The sequence below is a fragment of the Geotrypetes seraphini genome, chromosome 7 (genome assembly GCF_902459505.1).
Source record: "Geotrypetes seraphini chromosome 7, aGeoSer1.1, whole genome shotgun sequence".
Lineage (NCBI taxonomy): Eukaryota > Metazoa > Chordata > Amphibia > Gymnophiona > Dermophiidae > Geotrypetes > Geotrypetes seraphini.
Window position 1 is genome coordinate 53,673,919 of NC_047090.1, and position 19,758 is coordinate 53,693,676.

Genomic DNA, 19,758 nt, shown 5'->3' on the forward strand with positions numbered 1-19,758 from the left:
CCTCCATGATCTTCCTCTTCTGACAGTGTGACTAAAATAAGACAGTCATAGCTTTATCATTTGGGCTTTGAATTAGGAGATTTCAACCTGCCGGATGCAAACTGGAAAGAAGTAGGGAGATTGTGGATGCCTTTCAACAGGCTCTGCTCAGACAAATGGTGACGGAACCCACGAGGGAAAAAGCGATATTGGATCTGGTCCTCACAAATGGGGAGAGTATATCTAATGTACGAGTGGGTGCTCACCTGGGATATAGCGATCATCAAAGGGTTTGGTTTGAAATAACAGCTAAAGTGGAGGGCGGCCGCACAATATTAAAAGTCCTAGATTTCAAACATACGGACTTTAATAAAATGGGAGAGTACCTGAAGAAAGAGCTGTTAGGATGGGAGGACATAAAAGAAGTGGAAAAACAGTGGTCTAAGCTGAAAGGAGCAATAAAAATGGCTATGGAACTTTATGTGAAGAAAATAAATAAAAACAAGAGAAAAAGGAAACTGACATGGTTCTCCAAACTAGTGATGGAGAAAATAAAGGCAAAAGAGTTGGCGTTCCTGAAATATTTAAAAAAACCAAGAAGAGGAGTGCAGAAAGGACTACCGGGTAAAACTGAAAGAAGGCAAGAGCACCTGGCGAAAGCACAGGTGAAAGAGCAAATGGCTAAAAATGTAAAAAAGGGAGACAAAAATTTTTTCAGATGGATCAGTGAAAGGAGGAAGATGAAAAATGAAATTGCTAAACTAAAAGATGCTAGGAATCGATATGTGGAGATTGATGAGGAAAAAGCAAACATGCTAAATAAATACTTCTTCTCTGTGTCCACAGAAGAAAATTCTGGAGAAGGACCGAGGTTGTCTGGCAAACACGGGAAAATAGAGGAGATTCTGTGCTGTTCACGGAGGAAAGTATTTATGAACAACTTGAGAAACTGAAGGATACTGAGGGAGCTTAGAGAGATTCTGGTGGGTCATATTAAAGACTTGTTCAACAAATCTCTGGAGATGGGAGTGGTTCCTAGAGATTGGGGAAGAGTGGATGTGCTCCCTATTCACAAAAGTGGTCACAGAGATGAAGCGGGAAACTATAGGCCGGTAAGCCTCACTTCGTTTTTTGGAAAAATAATGGAAGTATTGCTGAAAGAAAGGATAGTGAACTTCCTAGAATCTAATGGGTTACAGGATCTGAGGCAACATGGCTATACTAAAGATAAATCGTGTCAAACAAACCTGATAGAATTTTTTAATTGGGTGACCAGAGAACTGGATAGAGGACATATGCTAGATGTAATTTATTTAGATTTCAACAAAGCCTTTGACACAGTTTCTCATAGGAGGCTCTTGAACAAACTTGAAGGGCTTAAGTTAGGACCCAAAGTGGTGAACTGGATTAGAAACTGGTTGACGGACAGACACCAGAGGGTGGTGGTTAATGGAAGTCACTCGGAGGAAGGAAAGGTGAGTAGTGGAATCCCTCAGGGTTCAATGCTGGGGCCGATCCTGTTCAATATGTTTGTGAGTGACATTGCTGAAGGGTTAGAAGGAAAGGTTTGCCTTTTTGCTGATGATACCAAGATTTGTAACAGAGTAGACACCGAAGAGGGAGTATAAAACATGAAAACTAATCTACAAAAATTAGAGGAATGGCCTAATATCTGGCAACTAAAATTCAATGTAAAGAAATGCAGAGTAATGCATTTGGCGATTAATAATCGGAAGGAGCCGTATATGTTGGGAGGTGAGAGGATGATATGCACAGATGAGGAGAGGGACCTTATACAAGAATATAGGATGTCCGGTGCAGTACTTAGAGAGATCCCCCAGGAAAGAGACTTGGGGAGTACTAGTCGACAAGTTAGTGAAGCTATCCGCCCAATGTGCGGCGGCGGCGAAAAGGGTGAACAAAATGCTAGGAATGATTATGAAGGGGATCACAAACAGATTGGAGAAGGTTATCATGCCGCTATATCGGGCCATGGTGCGCCCTCACATGGAATACTGCATCCAGCACTGGTCGCTGTACATGACGAAGGACACGGTACTACTCGAAAGGGTCCAGAGAAGAGCGACTAAAATGGTTAAGAGGCTGAAGGAGTTGCCGTACAGTGAGAGATTAGAGAAACTGGGCCTCTTCTCCCTTGAAAAGAGGAGACTGAGAGGGGACATGATCGAAACATTCAAGATAATGAAGGGAATAGACTTAGTAGATAAAGACAGGTTGTTCACCTTCTCCAAGGTAGAGAGAACGAGAGGACACTCTCTAAAGTTAAAAGGGGATAGATTCCATACAAACATAAGGAAGTTCTTCTTCATCCAGAGAATGGTAGAAAACTGGAACGCTCTTCCGGAGGCTGTTATAGGGGAAAACACCCTCCAGGGATTCAAGTCAAAGTTAGACAAGTTCTTGTTGAACCAGAACATACGCAGGTAAGGCTAGTCTCAGTTAGGGCACTGGTCTTTAACCTAAGAGCCGCCATGTGAGCAGACTGCTGGGCATGATGGACCACTGGTCTGACCCGGAAGCAGCAATTCTTATGTTCTTATGATAGTGTCTGAAGATCTAAAGGCAAAAAAACAGTGCAACATGGCGGTGGATGCTGCCAGAAAGATACTGGGCTTTATAAAGAGAGGTGTAACCAGTAGAAGAATGAAGGTGTTGATGCCCCTGTACAGGTCGTTGGTGATTCCCCACTTGGAGTATTGTGTTTAATTTTGGAGATCGTATCTGGCGAAGGACACAAAAAACTTGAAGCGGTCCAGAGGAGGGTGACGAAAATGATAGGAGGTTTGTGCCAAAAGACATGAGGAGAGACAACACCCTCCAGGGATTCAAGATAAAGTTAGACAAGTTCCTGCTGAACCAGAACGTACGCAGGTAAGGCTAGACTCAGTTAGGGCACTAGTCTTTGACCTAAGGGCTGCTGCGTGAGCGCTGCTGGACACGATAGACCACTGGTCTGACCCAGCAGTGGCAATTCTTATGTCTTGAGGGTCACTTAAGCTCACCCAAGGCTGGGTGTGGGTGTGGTTTCACCTGAAAGTGGCCTTGGGTGAGTTTAAGTGTCCCTATGCATCTCCCTAGAGCTAAAATAGACGCCTGAAATGTAGGCTTACAAAATGTTGGCCTACATTTCAATCCTAAAAGTAGATGCCACTGCCAGCTTAGCTGATCATAGCAAGGGAATCCCTGATCAGCTGAGCTGGCAGCTTCAGGGAATCCTGCTGGCTCAGCTGATCAAAGGGGAAAATACCTCTGCCACAACATTTTGTAAGCCTACATTTCAGGCGTCTATTGTAGCTCTAGGGAGATGCAGTGTCTCACCTTCAGTAAGTACTGCTTTGGTACACCCCAAATATTTGCACTGGTCTTGTGAGACAACAGGGGAGAGTAAATTGGTTCATATCTGCTAATTTTCTTTCCTTTGAGTCTCTCCAGACCAGACTTAATATCAATTTGTTTCATATCTCCTGAAGCATAAAGTTTTTGATTTTAGGTAGTTTGTTATTCCTTTATAATCTTTGGTCTGGAAAGCTTTATCTTTTGTTGGTTGAGTGGTTCGTTAGCTCCTAGGGGAGATTTTTTCTTAATTTCCTTTGCTCTTCTGCTTTGTTATGATAAATACTGACCTGCAATGGGGTTGCACAGAGTTCTTGAGTGATGACATACTCTCGTAGCTCAATGATTCTCAGTCTCTATCTGCTGGCAGGACAGCTCCAACCCAAGCATCTTGACTGGTCTGGAGGATCTCAAAGGAAGAAAATAAGTGGTTAAGCATTAATTTACCCTTTTCATGATTTGTATAACTGAACTTCAGGTAGCTCTTATTTCATTTTCTTACAGTACATTTGAAACTAGTTTCAAACCAGTTTAAAATTCCCAGGTGTTCAGAAACTATTAATTTTGCACTATGTGGGGACAATTCAGTAAAGGGTGCCCAAAGGGGCTTCATAAAATTAGTGCCAAAAGTCATTGTGCAAAACAGTATTCTATAAGGGCACTTACACAGATGAGTACCATTATAGAATACAAGAATAATGCATCACTTACATATGAACATACAGCCACAATCACTTATGCCATGTCAATAGCCGGCAGTGTTTGCTGCAAGGTAGCACCACACTTGCTTATAATTTACAGTATTTTGTGTGCATATCTGGTAAAGTTGCCTATGAGAACAGCAAGTGTTTTATAAAATTGCAGCTACCATACTGTATATGCAGGTAAATGCCAATTAGAGGTACCTCTTACTTGCATTTGAGATAGTACTCTGTAATAATATCCAGGAGTATTTAGTACCTATCTATAGGCACTAATTTATTGAAATGTCTTTTAAAAACTGGTTTGAAACCAGTTTCTCAAGTTCTATCATAAGGGTAAATGAGAATGGCCTTTTATGTTAGAGCAGCACTTAGCAGGATCTGGCATTAGTCCTAGGATTTCTATGAAGCTTGTCAATTTATTTGTTATGAAAACTGTTTCATGCTGCTGTGTCTAAAGTCTGAGACCTGATAACAGTTAGGGCTGCACAGTTCTATTCAGGAGATACTTAACTGCTAACGGAGAGTCAGAATCAGGTAGAAAATAATTTGATTAATTCTCCATAATACAGCCTCATTAAGGAGATAGTATCACATTTACAACCCCAATGTAGATAAATGGTGATAATCAACTTGGCCTGTTTCTTTGACCCTGTTTTGATATTCATTGCTTCTTTAAAAAAAAACAATAGGGATCTCACTTTTTTGTATCTTTCATGGACCTCATAATGATTGTCATCCGTGATCAAATTTCTGAAAATGTCACACATGACAGTTACATGTTCTTGATCTTGCTTTATTGCATTCATTTGTTGGCTCTGGAGCAAATTTGAATGAAGGAATTTACTTCAACCTGTTAAACTTCCTCTTGAAAAAATACTTTTAATTCTTTTTTTTTTTTTTTTAAATGTATACACTGGTCATGATTAAAGTGCTTTGGAGACTTGTTTGGTCCTTTGGAGGCATAGTAACATCCATTAATCAAGTTCATACCATGAAAGCCCTCAGAATCTTCATGGGAAATGGGAGAGATTTCTTCTTTGACATGATTAGCTGGTCCACTATACAGTAATGACAACTGGGTGGCTGCAGAACTAAGTTCCCTTGCAATGGTGGGTTCCTGTCTTCTCCACCTCTGCTGATTTAAGTAAAAGCACTCATAAAGTGATATAGTAGCTATATTTATTCTTGCAATAAATCAAAAAATTAATTAACATGAAAAAAAATGCATCACCAAACTCTTTGGCATCTTAGTCCTTTTTCTTCACTGATAGACTTGCTATTGAAAATGACCTGAAGCTGATAAGGGAGAAGTCCATTTTCAGTAGTCAGTCTAAAAAGCACAAGAAAATTAATACATAAGCATGGTTTTCACCTCCTTGTTTTTTAGTGGACGATCATTAGGATAAGGATTGTTATATACAGCATAAAGAAATGTATATATTATTTACTCTAGAAAAGGTGCCTCAATGTAGGCCCTTGCAGCTAGAATACATAAAAATAGGGATTATGGGCTAAACATCTGATTCAGGCTGTGATAGAATCAGGTTCAAGTCTCTTGTCCAACAGGATCAACATGGGTTGGGCATGCCATGAAAGTGATTTTCTTTTGCTTGTTGAGGGAAGAGCACTGGGAGTAGGTTTCAAGGAAGGCTTTCCTGCAGCCCTCCAGGTTAGCAAGGATATATATTTCAGCAGTGCTTATGGATTAAGGGAAAATGATGGCTAAAATCCTTGGAAATGGAGATTTTGTTGAATACTTTTTGTTTTGTATTGACTTTCAATAGAAGAGTGTATTCAAGGACCAAATGGAACGTCTATTACAGAACTATGTATTCCCACTGTTTATGTCCAACCTGGGATATATTAGGGCAAGGGTAAGTTGACCAACAACATCAGATTAGATGTTCTTTCCATTCTTTTTGAAAAGTATTCAACTTGACTAAATGATCCTGGGTTGTCATGGAATGCTTACCTTTTCACCAGTGGAGAACAGTCATATGCAGTAGGGTACAATATCTGTTTTCAGAATTTGTAGCACTCAGTAATAATTAAAATGTCTTTCTCTTCTGAAGAGCCATAACCTATTGACAAAAGCGTAAAAATGTATCTTAAATTGAATGCAAGGTGTAATTATCATAGATACGATGACCAAAAATGAACATATCAGAACCTGTAGACACACTTGTTTTGGTGGCTGTGTGATATATTTTTTTTCCCCAAAATTTTCCTTAGTGATCTGGATTTAATAAGTTAGAGGAAATGCCCCTATTAGCATTTTCTTGTATGTTATGTTAGTATTAAAGTTGGGGTACACAACTCTGGTTGCAGAAAGCTGCACTCCAGTCTGGTTTTCAGGGTAATAAAACTATCCAAATTAGTGTAACCCTCAGAGGATTATGTCCAGTAGTCACCATAGTTACCTGAAAACCAAACTGGTCTGTGACTCTTGTGGACTGGAATGATACATTCCTGTTTCAAAAGCATACTGTCCTCCAACCATAATGTCGCCTGTTTAAAGTATGTATTGTGTCCTGTTTTACAATCTGATTCCTTTATTGCTTAGCTGAAATGAAGTAGTATCTAAAACTTCCTGAACCATCACACTCCCACCTCATTAGGTTGCACCTGCCACATCAGGATCAAATGGGCAAAGCACCTGTAAATTTGATAATTGGGACTGAAGAGCAGTTACCTTTTCCATCTTGTAGTAGGTTCCCTTCTTTTCTCCCACAAGGCTAGTTTTATATTATGGACTGAGAAATGAACATTCATATGTAGGGAATACTGTAGTTTGCTAGCTATGCACCTCTGTCAGCTGTGTAAGATCATAGGAGCAAGAGGAAGGTAAGCAAATCAGGTCCCAAGTTGGTGGGGTAGACACCTAGCTAATATGTGCTGTCTGTGTCAGCAAACACTTAGATTGTTTTGGGAATATTTTTAGATTTTATAAACATTTTATTGCCAGTCATGAATCTTTCATAACTTGCCCTGTCTTTGGTCTGCAGTGCTGCTGGATCCTCCATTCATTCAGTACTTTAAAATTCCACAATGAGCTCAACTTGAGAAATGCAGTAGAACTGGCAAAGAAAAGTCTGATTGAAGATAAAGAAATGCCTGTTAAAGTAGAGGCTGCCATTGCTCTCCAAACATTAATAAGTAACCAAGCACAAGGTAGATTAGATTGTATTTCTTCAATAAATATATGTGAGGTATATATTGCTTGATATATTTTAGTATTCATAGAACAATGTCTGCATTTTGGAGTTAAATTCATGCTACTACTGATAAATGTGTCCTGTTCTTGGGAATATATGCTCAGTTTGCTTTGTTGAATAAATTGTTTTGCTTCATCTCCAAATATAGTAACTTCAGCTGGGACATTGTATAGAAATCTGACTTCAAGTTTATTTATTCTTGATATCCCGCAAATTGTACTATAGCTAAGTGGCTTACAATAATAATATCCCAGGACAAGCAGGCAGCATATTCTCACTTATGGGTGATGCCATCCACGGATCCCTGGTACGGACAGCTGCAGAAGTGCACCGGCATTTTAAGAACTTTAATAATAATAATAACTTTATTTTTGTATACCGCAGTACCACAAACAGTTCAGAGCGGTTTACAATGTAAGAGACTGTACATACACAGCGAAGATACAGTGTAAGGGAATATGCTATGCAGTTGAGCGCAGTTTACAATGCAGGGGACTGTACATATTCGGCATGGGTGATTATATAGCGAAGATATAATGCAGATTTACCATGCAAGAGCCTGTACATATACACCTTAGAAAGTTTGTGACTGCACTATGCATGCGCAAGTGCCTTCCCACCCAATGTAGAGCGTGTCTCCCCTCAGTTCTTTGTTTTCCGCGGAGCTAAGAAATCGTGTTTTCAAACGTTCCTTCATTTTTGCCTTTTGACTTCCTGCTCATGCGGATTTTATTTTAAATTTCTTTTTATTATATACTTCTTGGTTTTTTGTTTTAAAAAAAGCAAAAAAAAACCCGACAAATTTTTTTTTTCTTTTCTTCGCCTCACTTTTCCCTTGTGGGTATTCGGTCATTGGGGCCTCTTCGTTCACCTCAGTCTTGCATTTAGTTTTGGCTGAGATGTCTCCCTGTCGATGTCCTACCTGTTCATGGGATTTTTAACAAGTGCGCCAGGTGCCGTCGGCACTTTTTTGATCAAACGTTGACAAGACAACGCCATCATCGACATCGACATACATTGACAGTGACAATGTCAGAGGAGTTATGATGGTGTCGCAGGTCATTATGACATCGAGTCCATTCATGCTGACCTTATAGCGACTTTTCTTGCAGTTTGCCTCTCTTCCCTCGAGGGTCGCTTCTTATCCAGGTCACCCTCTTCGTGGTGAGCTGCAACACCGATGTTACTGGCAGAGAGGCCAAAGGTACCGGTGTCTTTGTTTCAAATGATGTCGCAGGTCACTTTGGCATTGAATCTATTCATACTGACCATGTGACTATCCCTCTAGCCTGCTATGAGCTACGAAATCGCCAATTATACCAGTTTTTTTTTCCCTGACATCAATTACTTCGGTACTGGACCAGCCTGAGCATTCCATTTCCATCGATGCTTCATTGATCTACCATCATGGTTCCCGGCACCAGTCATCTTGACCATCCAGTTGTGCATTGAAGCAGCCTTCCTCCTGACACCATTGCAGTTCTTCAAAGCATCATCCTTCTTCTTCAAAACACTTTAAACAACTCCAAACATGTTTTTCAATGTTCTGAGAAACACAAGAACCCTCCAAAAGCTTTTCCTTTGTCATCTGGCCGATACCATTCCAAACGGTGTTCTTCATCAGTCTTTATTGACTATCCTTCTCCAGTGTGGACATTTCTTATTCAATTACAGATTCTCAATCTCAGGGAAGACTCCTAGAGAAAAATCTTCTATAGAGAGTCTTTATTTTGACTGTATGGACACAAACTCTCTCTTCAACCTTGCAGTTTGTTCCTGCTGTTTCTTCACATGGGGGGGGGATACCCTTCTTCTCAATTAGCCCTTATATTCTCCATCTATGGTCTATGTTTCAGTGCTGACAGAGGAAAGGAGCTATGGACAGACTTCACTACCACCTCTATCAGTTTCTACTATTTGCAAATGGGTCATCAGCTGCTATCATGTTGTAACAGCAGCACTATAACCATTGGAACTGGCCTTTACTAAATTTCATATTGGTGATTGAAGGGCTGTCTTGTGAAGCCTCTTGTCTGGACTGTGGTGGGGAATCTAACATGGGTGTAGAGTCTGTAAAGTTAGATTCCTCCACCTCTTTTTACAGACTACCTTACATAGCAGACGTCTGACTACCTCTGCTTCTCAAGGTTTGCGATGGGGAGTCTTAACATGGGTGTAGAGTCTGTAAGCTAAATTCCTCCATATCTTTTTCAACTACAGATTTTCAGCACACAGCTGACAATAGTTCAGTCTGCTTATGGCGCTTTTCAGTTGACATCCAGAGCTGCTTCTATGTCTATGACCATGAGTTAATTGGCATGTTAACTTCTGGGTGTGCATGTTTCCTTTCGACAGGACACCTTCAGCACACATTTACCATTCATCACTTCAGGTGACGACTTCAGGATACAACCATGGGGTATCGAGCTTGTAAGGGGGCTCTTTTTCATGTTGCTTTGCTACCAAACAGGGGTGCAGAGCCTGTAAATTCGTTTTACCGTCACTTCAGACCCTTCCTCTGCTTTTACTGCAATGCAGGATCAACTGGGTGTTTTTCTTCAAACATGCCTTCCACTGTACCATCAATGTTAGCTGGTACCTTCCAATAAGCATCCATTGCCTTCATGTTTTTTCTCCTACACCCCTTCTCCTGATTTCCACATGCCAGAGGTTTGGGAGTGGCTGTAAGGGAGGAGGAGACAAGTACATCCTTTTTAGGATTTTTTTTCTCTATTCGTTCAATTGGACATCAGGGGCCCACTCCCCTTTTTAAGACCACCGATAGCTCATGTGTTACCCTGCGTAATTTTTTCTTCCCTCTTTGATCGCAACATCTGCTTATGCTCTCTTGATCTCATGGAGCTTTCTCTTGACTTCTGGTGCACCCTGCATATTGAACATTACTCAGATTTCTGTTTGCACGGCATCTTTACCATTGAACACTTTTATTGCTCAGCCTTTCCTTCTTTTTTTAAGGTATCAAAGGCCTGATTGTTATATATATCTAGCAGTTTGGCTACTTAACGCTTCTCCCTCGCAAGTGGTGAGCACTAGTACAGGGAATTTTTTCTTTAACAGTTTGACTTTGTTTCTTTATTTTCAAAATCTTAACTCCGACCTACTACTATACTACTATTATTTCTATAGCGCTGCCATACATACGTAGCGCTGTAAAGAGTAAGAAAACAATCTCTGCTTGAAAAAGCTTACAATCTAAATAGGCAAAACAGACAAACAGGATGGATACAGTTAAGGGGAACGGTTAATCAGCTGGCTGGGTTGGAGGGCAGAGGAGTAGGTTTAAGGATTAAAAGCTATATCAAAAAGGAGGGTTTTCAGTCTACTTTTAAGCAAAAGAAGGGAAGGGGCTTAATGGACAAACTCAGGTAATTTATTCCAGGTATAGGAGGCAGCTAGATGAAAGGAATGGAGTCTGGAATTGGCAGTAGAGAGAAGGGGTAATGTTAAGAGTGGCTTATCTGAGGAACAGAATTCTCTGGGAGGTGTATAAGGAGAGAGAAGTGAGGAGAGATATTGAGGGGCAGCAGAATGAACACACTTGTAGGTCAGCAATAATATGTTGAATTGTATGCGATAGTAGATAGGGAGCCAGTGAAGTGACTTAAGGAGAGAGGTGACATGAACATAGCAAGTTTGGTTGATGAGTCACGCAGCATAGTTTTGCACAGATTGCAAGGTGGAGAGGCAACACTGAGGGATACCAATTAGGAGTAGATTGCAGTAATATAAGTGTGAGGTTATGAGAGCTTGGACAAGGGTCCGGGTAGTGTGCTCAGAGAGGAAGGGGCAAATTTTGGTGATATTGAAGAGATAGAAGCGACAGGTCTTAGCAGCTTGTTGGATATACGTAGAAAATGAAAGGTCAGAAATGAAGACGACTTCAAGGTTGCGAGCAGAGGAGACTGGAACAGTAACCGTATTATTTACAGCACATGTGTCAAATACAAGGCCCTTGGGGCGAATCCGGCCTGCCTGGCCTTTTTATGTGGCCTGCGTCAATGCTCCTGAACATCCTCTTCTAACAGCCCAGCGTATTTTCCCTCCCGCGCCAGTTCAACATCGCCATCATGCTGGAAAGTCTGCCGGATTTGGCAGTGTTGTCCGTGGCTCCCCCTCCTGCCTTCCGTCCGCCGCAGTCCACCCAGACGGAAATGGGAAGTTGTACATTATTGGAGCCAGACTGTGGCAGGTGAAAAGCAGGAGGAGGAGCCACGGACAACATTACATTACATTACATTAGTGATTTCTATTCCGCCAATACCTTGAGGTTCAAGATGGATTACAAAATAAGTTATCTGGCCATTTCCAGAGGAATTGAAGAGTAGAGCAAGTTGCTTTAGAGAATTGGGATGAGTCTTGCGGTGTTAGTTTGTCTTCAAGGATGGTTTTTATTTCTTTTCTAAACGATTTGTAGTCTGGAGCTGTTATCAGTAAATTGGAGAGTTGGTAGTCTAGTTTTGCCGCTTGAGTGTCTAGAAGCCATCATACAGTTTTTTTTGTTTGACGTCTCTGGGGGATGCGTGAACACTGCTGAATCGCTGAGGCTGGCAGACTCCTCGTGTTGGTGACGACAGACCGGCGCTGGAGGGAAAGACACGCCGGGCTGTGAGGAGAGAGGGACCTGCGCTCGAGGTAAAGGCATGCTGGGCTGTGAAGAGAGCGAAATGAAGGGAGAGAGGTTGGACCTGGGGGTGGGAGGGAGGGAGGCAGGCAGACAGGAAGAGATGGGGTCAGTTGGGAAGAGAAAAGGAGAGAAGTTGGATTTAGAGATGGAGAATTGATAGGTGGCTGAAAATTTAAAAAGGAGAAGGATGAGAAAGGGTGAGATTTGAGTGGACAGAGGCAGAAAAGAAAAAAGGAGAAAAGTTGAAAGGGAAAAATCAATATGTTGGAGGCGGATTGGAGCAAGAGAGAAGAGGAGAAAAAAAATGGACAGCAGACACTGGAAAGAGAATTAGAAAATAGACAAAAAGAGAAACTGGGACCAAAAGCAAAATGACCAGACAAAAGGTAGAAAAAATAATTTTATTTTCTATTTTGAGATTACAGATTTGAAATGTGTATCCTGCCAGAGCTGGTGTTAGACAGCAAGCGTGAACTAGGACCTAAAAGAGAGGAAAAATATTTTTTATTTATTTTGTAGCCGGCGTGGGGCCCACGCTAGGAGGAGATAAGTATCTTAATAAAAAATCCAGCCCATGACTTAGCCTGTGTTTTAGATTTCAGCCTCTTATGTGATTTGAGATGGTGTCAAACTCAAATCACATAAGAGGCCGAAATCTAAAACACAGAGAATGGAGAAAGGAGGAGCAGAGGAAAGAGGAGCAGCTCAGTCTTGGACATATTTAGTTTCAGATGATGACAGAACATCCAGGCAGCAATGTCAGCAAACAAGCAGAGACTTTTTCTTGGACTTTAGGTGAAATTTCAGGTGTAGAGAGGTAGATCTGGGAGTCATTAGCATAAAGGTGAAACTGGAAACCATGGGTTTGGCTTTTCTAATTTATCGGAATTCTAATCGCTACTGCTCTCCTTAGAGTTTTTTCTCCGTCAGACTACTTTAATCCAGCTGTGTTTTGCATTTTTCCCCTTCCATCCTTCTTGCCTAGGTAACTGATGTTTTTTTCTTAACTCTCATGGCCTCCACAGTCCTTGTAACCCAATTTGAGAAGTTTTCTCTTGGATCATTTAAGGTTCCCTGGTGTACCAGTGGTCCAAGTTTTTCACCATTGTCTCAACACCTTGGCAGTTGTGTTGTCTTTTCCAAAGTCTCTGCAATGTTGGATCCATTCTCCCCATCTCTCCAGAGGGGTTTTTTTGTTCCACTCGTCACCTCATGTTGGAGAGCTCATCTAATGGTCTTCGCGCTTCATGCCATCCTTACACTCTGTTTTTCAGTGTTCTTTTTTTTCCATGCTCTAATGGTTTTTCAGTATGCAGTGTCAGCTCATATCCTATTTGCACGGACATTCGGGGTTGGGCTGTATTATCTCAAATAATATGACATAATAGGTCCCTCCTTCTTTATAAGAACATAAGAATTGCCGCTGCTGGGTTAGACCAGTGGTCCATCATGCCCAGCAGTCTGCTTATGCAGCGGCCCTTGGTCAAAGACCAGTACCCTATTTGAGTCTAGCCTTACCTGCATACGTTCTGGTTCAGCAGGAACTTGTCTAAATTTGTCCTGAATTCCTGGAGGTCCAGCAGCTCTAATACTCGTCAATAGTTTTTCACATCTTTGTAACAGCAATCTGCATTCAAGAAGACCCAAATTCTTTAGTTGGCAGACTCAGCAGAATTCCATGACCTCACATTTGGACGATCAACTCTCCAGTTCATCGTCAACTGCTTTTTTTTTCAGTAGGGGATTCCTCACATCAACCTGTTTGCATCCCCTCTCTACTAAAAGTTACCATCTTCAATTACAGGTAGTACTTTCTTCTTTGCCTGGGAGAGAACGTTTTCTTCTGAATTGGTCACATACATTTTCCTCCCTTTTTTTAAAATCTTGCGTCTTGTCTCACTCAGGCAAGAGTCAGCCCGCCTGAATCTTATAGCCTTTTTTGTGGCTCGGACGACTGTGGTTCTCACTTTAATTTAACCCAGTATCCAGGAGTCACTTTTTTTTCCACTTCTTCTCATGCAGAGTCGAGCTTCTTTTCTGCATTACATTACATTAGTGATTTTTATTCCGCCATTACCTTGCGGTTCAAGGCGGATTACAGAAGAGCAGTGGCGTACCTAGGGTATGTGGCACCCGGGGCCCATCATTTTTTGACACCTCCCCCCCCATGTAAAAAAATATTTTTTGTAATGACCATGAAACGGAATAAATGGTCAGAATAGAAACAGGCAGTGAAAATTTTTTTTAATTGAACCTCATATATTACATTACATTACAAGCAGCGCTGTTACAAACATATTCTGAAGGTCAATGCTAAGGATAACAAAGTTTCCTTCCTTGGACCAGAAGGAGATACTAACAAACCACTGGAAGAGATCCCAAAACAACTACCCAGGAACAACACCCAAAGACCCACTCATTGTGTGAACCAGTTGAGTGGAGTGGACTAATTAAGGGGTGGATATGGGCCCGAAGTTTGCTCAGCAGAATTTCCCAGACCACTTCTTCCTCTCAACACATTGACACGCTGCCACCACCACCACCACCACCATTAGGAACATCTCACCGGGTAGGCCAGCAATGCTTATGAACTTTATAAAACACATTATTATATTTTCTTATAAAGCACATATTTTAACTGAACTCTCTGACATCCTCAGCCTTGCCATTCACAAAAATAGAAGGAAGAAAAGTTCCCATTTCCTGCTGTCTCATGTCCCCGGCCTATACAATATTTTTCTTCTGCAGACCCTTCAAAAGTCTGACCAAATCCTCGTTTCACTTGCATTATAAAGTACTGAGGATGCCATCTCTCCCCAATCCCAGGTCCTAAAGTCTACGACAGTATCACAAACTAGTGCTGCCAGATTCAGGAAAAAAATTTTCGATTCAGCCTATTGAATTGGTTTATCGATTCGATTTTAATGCCCAATTGGGTGTTTTTTTCAAACATCCTGGTGGGTTTATTTTATAGCTTTTTCACCCCCCTTTGGCTTCTCCTAACCACACTGGTGCTGTGGTGTAAATAAAATAAAGAAACAAAAATGACTTTTCCTCTCTCTGTTAAATCCTAGCTCACGTTTGCGGTCTAACACCAGCTCTGGCAGGATACACATTTCAAATCTGACATATTGTAATCACAAAACAGAAAATTAAATTAGTTTTTCTACCTTTTGTTGTCTGGTTATTTTTCAAATCTTGTTGGTCCAGGGTCTCCTTCTTCCTTCTTTCTTCATGCTAACCATCCATCTGCCATCTCTGTCCTCCCCGTTTCCCTTCCCTCCCCCGGATGTCTGGCATCTTTCCTTTTTTTCGTCTCCCTCCACAGATCCACCTTTTCTTAACTACCCTTTCATCCAGCATCTCTCCCTCCTTCCCCACCACCCCAGGGTCCACCATCTCTCTTTCTTTTCCCAACTACCCTCCTAACCAGTATCTCTATTCCCCCCCTCCACAACATCCCTTGTGTCCAATTTCTCTCCCTTTCTGTTCCTACCTTCCCTAAAACCCATGGTCCAACATCTCTCTCCCTCTCCTCTATTTTCATACCCATTATTTCTTCCCACCCAAAGTCCGGAACATGCACGTCTCTTTGAACCCCTCCCCCTTCCCTCCGTGTACTTCTGCACCAGGGCCCCCTCCCCTGAAGGCCTGTCCCCCCCTTAAAGGTCTGCATCCCACCCCTGAAGGCCTCTCCCCCCTTTAAGGCCTGCACCCCCCTGAATGCCTGTCCCCCCCTTGAAGGCCTGCACCCCCCTCAAAGGCCTGCACCCCCTTCGAAGGCCTGTCTCCCCCTTGAAGGCCTGCACCCCCTCTCGAAGGCCTGTCCCCCCCTTGAAGGCCTGCACCCCCCTCTTGAAGGCCTGCACCCCCTCTCGAAGGCCTACATCCCCTCGAAGGCCTGTCCCCCCCCCTTGAAGGCATGCACCTCCCCTTGAAGGCCTGCACCCCCCCTCGAAGGTCTGTCCCCCCCATTGAAGGCCTGCACCCCCCTCTTGAAGGCCTGTACCCCTCTCGAAGGCCTGTCCCCCCTTGAAGGCCTGCACCCCCCCTTGAAGGCCTGCACCCCCCCCTTGAAGGCCTGCACCCCCCTCTTGAAGGCCTGCACCCCCTCTCGAAGGCCTGCACCCCCCTCTTGAAGGCCTGCACCCCCTCGAAGGCCTGTCCCCCCCTTGAAGGCCTGCACCCCCCTTGAAGGCCTGCACCCCCCTCTTGAAGGCCTGTCCCCCCCTTGAAGGCCTGTCCCCCCCCCTTGAAGGCTTGCACCCCCTCTCGAAGGCCTGTTCCCCCCCTTGAAGGCCTGTACCCCCCCTCGAGGGCCTGTCCCCCCCTTGAAGGCCTGCACCCTCCCCAGAAGGCCTGCCTGTCCCCCCCCCTTGAAGGCCTGCCTGCCTGTCCCTTCCTTGAAGGCCTGTCCCCCTGAAGGCCTGTCTCCTTCCCCCTCCCAAGGCCGGCCTGCCTGCCCACCCGCCCGCCCCACCCTGAAGGCCTGCACACCCCCCTCCGCAGGACCACTCGCCCTCCCACCACCTCGAAGGACCGCTCATCCGCCCAACTTGCCTGCACCATTTACCTGAAGCAGCCTGCAGCAAGATCGCGATCCCAGCGATCTTTGTGCTGCTTTGGCTCTGTTTCCTCTGCCGCGGTCCCGCCCCTCCTCTGACGTCAGAGGAGGGCGGGACCATGGCGAAGGAAACAGCCGAAGCAGTGCAAAGATCGCTGGGATAGCGATCTTGCTGCAGGCTGCTTCAGGTAAATGGTGCGGGGAGGAATCCAGATGCAGACGTCGGAGCTGAACCGGACTCAGGGGGAGGGGGGGGAAAACCGGACCGGGAGCACCCCATCAAGGCTTGGCGGACCTCCCCCCACGCCCCCCCCCCCCTTGGTACGCCACTGCAGAAGAGGATTTCAGAATTCCAGAAGAGGATTTCTAGACATGTCCAGAAGTATTACAGAGTAGAGCAGGTTACTTCAGAGGATTGAAATGATTCATACGGTGTTAGTTAGTCTTCGTGGATTTTTTTAATAGCAGGGTTTTTATTTCTTTTCTGAAAATTTTTTAGTCTGGGGTCGCGATTAGTAGATTGGAGAGTTGGTGGTCTAGTTTTGCTGCCTGTGTGACTAGTAGTTTTTTCAGTTTGATGTCTCTTGATTGAAGGCTTGGTACTATTGGGCTCAGTTTAGCTGCGCTTCCCTTTTTTCAGCCTGTCAGAGTTCCTCTAGGACGTTTGTATACAACGTCTACCCAGCAGTGTTCTCAGCAAACATGGATATGCTTTTCTGCTTTGTGTAACCTTCATTACTGGAGTTTAGAATCTACCTCTGTTTCCTCAGTATTGAAATCTCTTTTTTCTTGTCTGATTCTGGCCTCAATTCTTCTTTAATTAGAGTCCATATCAGTTCTATCCATGTTTCTCATCAACCCATGGATGACATATTTTTTCTGTTCATCCTTTGCTATCCAGATGCATGAAGAGTCTTTTTACGGTTCAATCTCGTCCCATCTCCAGTGGTTGGGATCGTTCGGTGGTTCTTGCTAAATTGATGTTGCCTTCCTTTGTATCAAATTCTTTGGCTCATCTCTAATTCCATTCTTGGAAAGTAGTTTCTTCTCATTTCCCTGACTTCTGCTTGAGAAGTAAGGAATTTTGCATGTTTATGGGGGACCTATCTTTTCCGGTGTTCCTCTATTACAGGGTTGTGTTTCACACTCTTTCTAAGTTCCTCCCACAGATTGTCTCTCTCTTTACTCTCGATCCATCCATTGTTTTTCCAGCATCCCTGAGCCTTATTCTAATTTTGGAGAACCAGCTTGTCACACTCTGGATTGTAAACGGGCATTGGCCTTTTATCTTTACAGTACACGGCCACATAGTACATCCCTTCAACTGTTTGTCTCCTTTGTTTCTGACAAGTTGGGACACCCTATTTCCAAGAAAACAATTTCCATTTTGTTGAATGCTTGCATCCCGTTCTGTTATGCTCAGGGTGGGCTGAAACTAGAGTCTGATCACAGCCTTCTTAGTCAGAGCTATGGCAACTTCAATAGCTTTTTTCCGCTCTATCCCTCTTTGTTGAAATCTGCAAAGCTGCTCTTTTCTCCTCGGTTCATGCTTTCATCTCACCTTACTTTCTGGCCTCTTATTCCAGATGGGATGGCACTTCGACCAAGCAGTATTGCAACATTTGTTTTTTCTTACAGGTCAACCTTCCCACCATCCCATTCTGGTCAGCTTGGAGGTCACCCATATGTGAGAATATACTTCAAGTTCAAGTTTCAAGTTTATTAAGATTTGTTATCTACGCAATATCATATATTTCAATGCTTGGGGAGGAGTAAACAAGACGTATAAAATTATATACGTTCTAATCCAAACTGGTACAAAAGGCAAAGGGGATGAACTACAATCTTTAAAGAAAGAAAAGAAACATTTAGGGAAGAACACATATGGTGGGAACACATAAGAAGAAAATAAAATAAAATAAGGATAATTTGGTGGCCTACCCATAAGATTGATTAGGGTCTAAAGGCTTAGTAATTGGTAAGTTATGCTGTCTATGTATTGAATGCATACTTATACAGAAAGCTTTTTAAGGAGCGATTGAATTTTTCTAAGGAAGGTTCATTACGTAGGTATAGTGGTAAATTGTTCCTAAGCTGGGGTGCTATGACTGAGAAAATGGTAGATCTCCTGGTCCCTATTATTTTTAGAGAAGGCAGATATTCTCACAACCCACCCACCTCTCCTGATTGGCTTCTTAGCTGGCTTACTGAATTGAGGAGATGCGTGCCCTACGTCGGGTGGGAAGGCACTCTCACATGTGCAGTGCGGTTAGTCGCAAACTTTCTAAAGTTATTAAAGTGCTGGTGCACTTTTGCAGCTGTCTGTACCAGGGATCTGTGGATGACGTCACACATATGTGAAAATATTTGCCGGCTCTGTCCCTGGATAACACCTGTTACTGTAAGTAACTGTGCTTTATGGGTACAAATAACTAATAGTATTAGAGAAGAAATACAGTAAACAATAAAATAATAAAATCATACAATACATTAGGATAAAAGGGAGGAAATACAATTTGTAATGAGAAAGCAGGGGATAAAGTAATGCACGAGGTCAAGGAACGGTCTGTATTCTTCAACTGGTGTGATCTATATTATAAAATCAAATGCTTAAGAAAAAGCATCAGTAAATAAAAAGTTTTGAGATTTTTCTTTAAAATATTGAGAGATGTCTGAAGTCTGGGATGACTTGGAAGAAGGTTCCATAATTCTGGACCCTGAACAGAAAAAATTGAATTATGTATGGAATCAAGGAATATTTCTCTAAAAGTAGGAACTATTAGGCAATTTTGATTTAGAGAACTTAGAGTCCGAGAGGGTGTTAAGAATTTCCTGAGAAATAATGGAGTATCTATAGAATGGATTTTAAATACTAATAAAATAATTTTGTAGGTGATTAGTGTGATATTGGTAACCAATGAGGCAATTTGAGTAATAGTGTAACTGACCTGTTTTAAGGCTGTATTTTGGATCAGTTGAAGTCTTTTGAGTTTTTTGCTTGTATACCCGTATAGTGAATTGCAGTAGTCTAGTCGACTGATGACAAGCGCATGGACCAAGACGTTTATAGCAGAGGATTAAAGTAAGGAGTATATCAATCGAATACATTGTAAATTATGGAAACAGCTTCGTACAACTGAGGAAATTTGTGTGTTAAATGAAAATGTAGAATCCAAGATTATTCCTAACTAAAGGTACTGGGGTATCGTTTAATAGAATGGGATATGATAAAGTAGAATTTTTTTTATTTTTCCGGAGTAATGTTTTAGATTTTGATGGATTGATAAAAGTTTATTT

The 19,758-nt window shown here is 42.5% G+C and overlaps 1 protein-coding gene across 6 annotated transcripts in view; it reads left to right on the forward strand.

Annotated features, from left to right (window-relative positions):
• Positions 1-19,758, forward strand: part of IPO8 (importin 8) — a 441,493-nt gene that overhangs the window by 238,492 nt on the left and 183,243 nt on the right. For 5 of the 6 annotated variants that reach the window (XM_033950674.1, XM_033950671.1, XM_033950669.1 and 2 more), the window contains exons 13-14: positions 5,822-5,911; positions 7,043-7,208. In XM_033950674.1, the coding sequence (XP_033806565.1) occupies positions 5,822-5,911; positions 7,043-7,208 (256 nt within the window). The remainder of the gene's footprint in view (positions 1-5,821; positions 5,912-7,042; positions 7,209-19,758) is intronic. The other variant, XM_033950672.1, reaches the window with a different exon arrangement.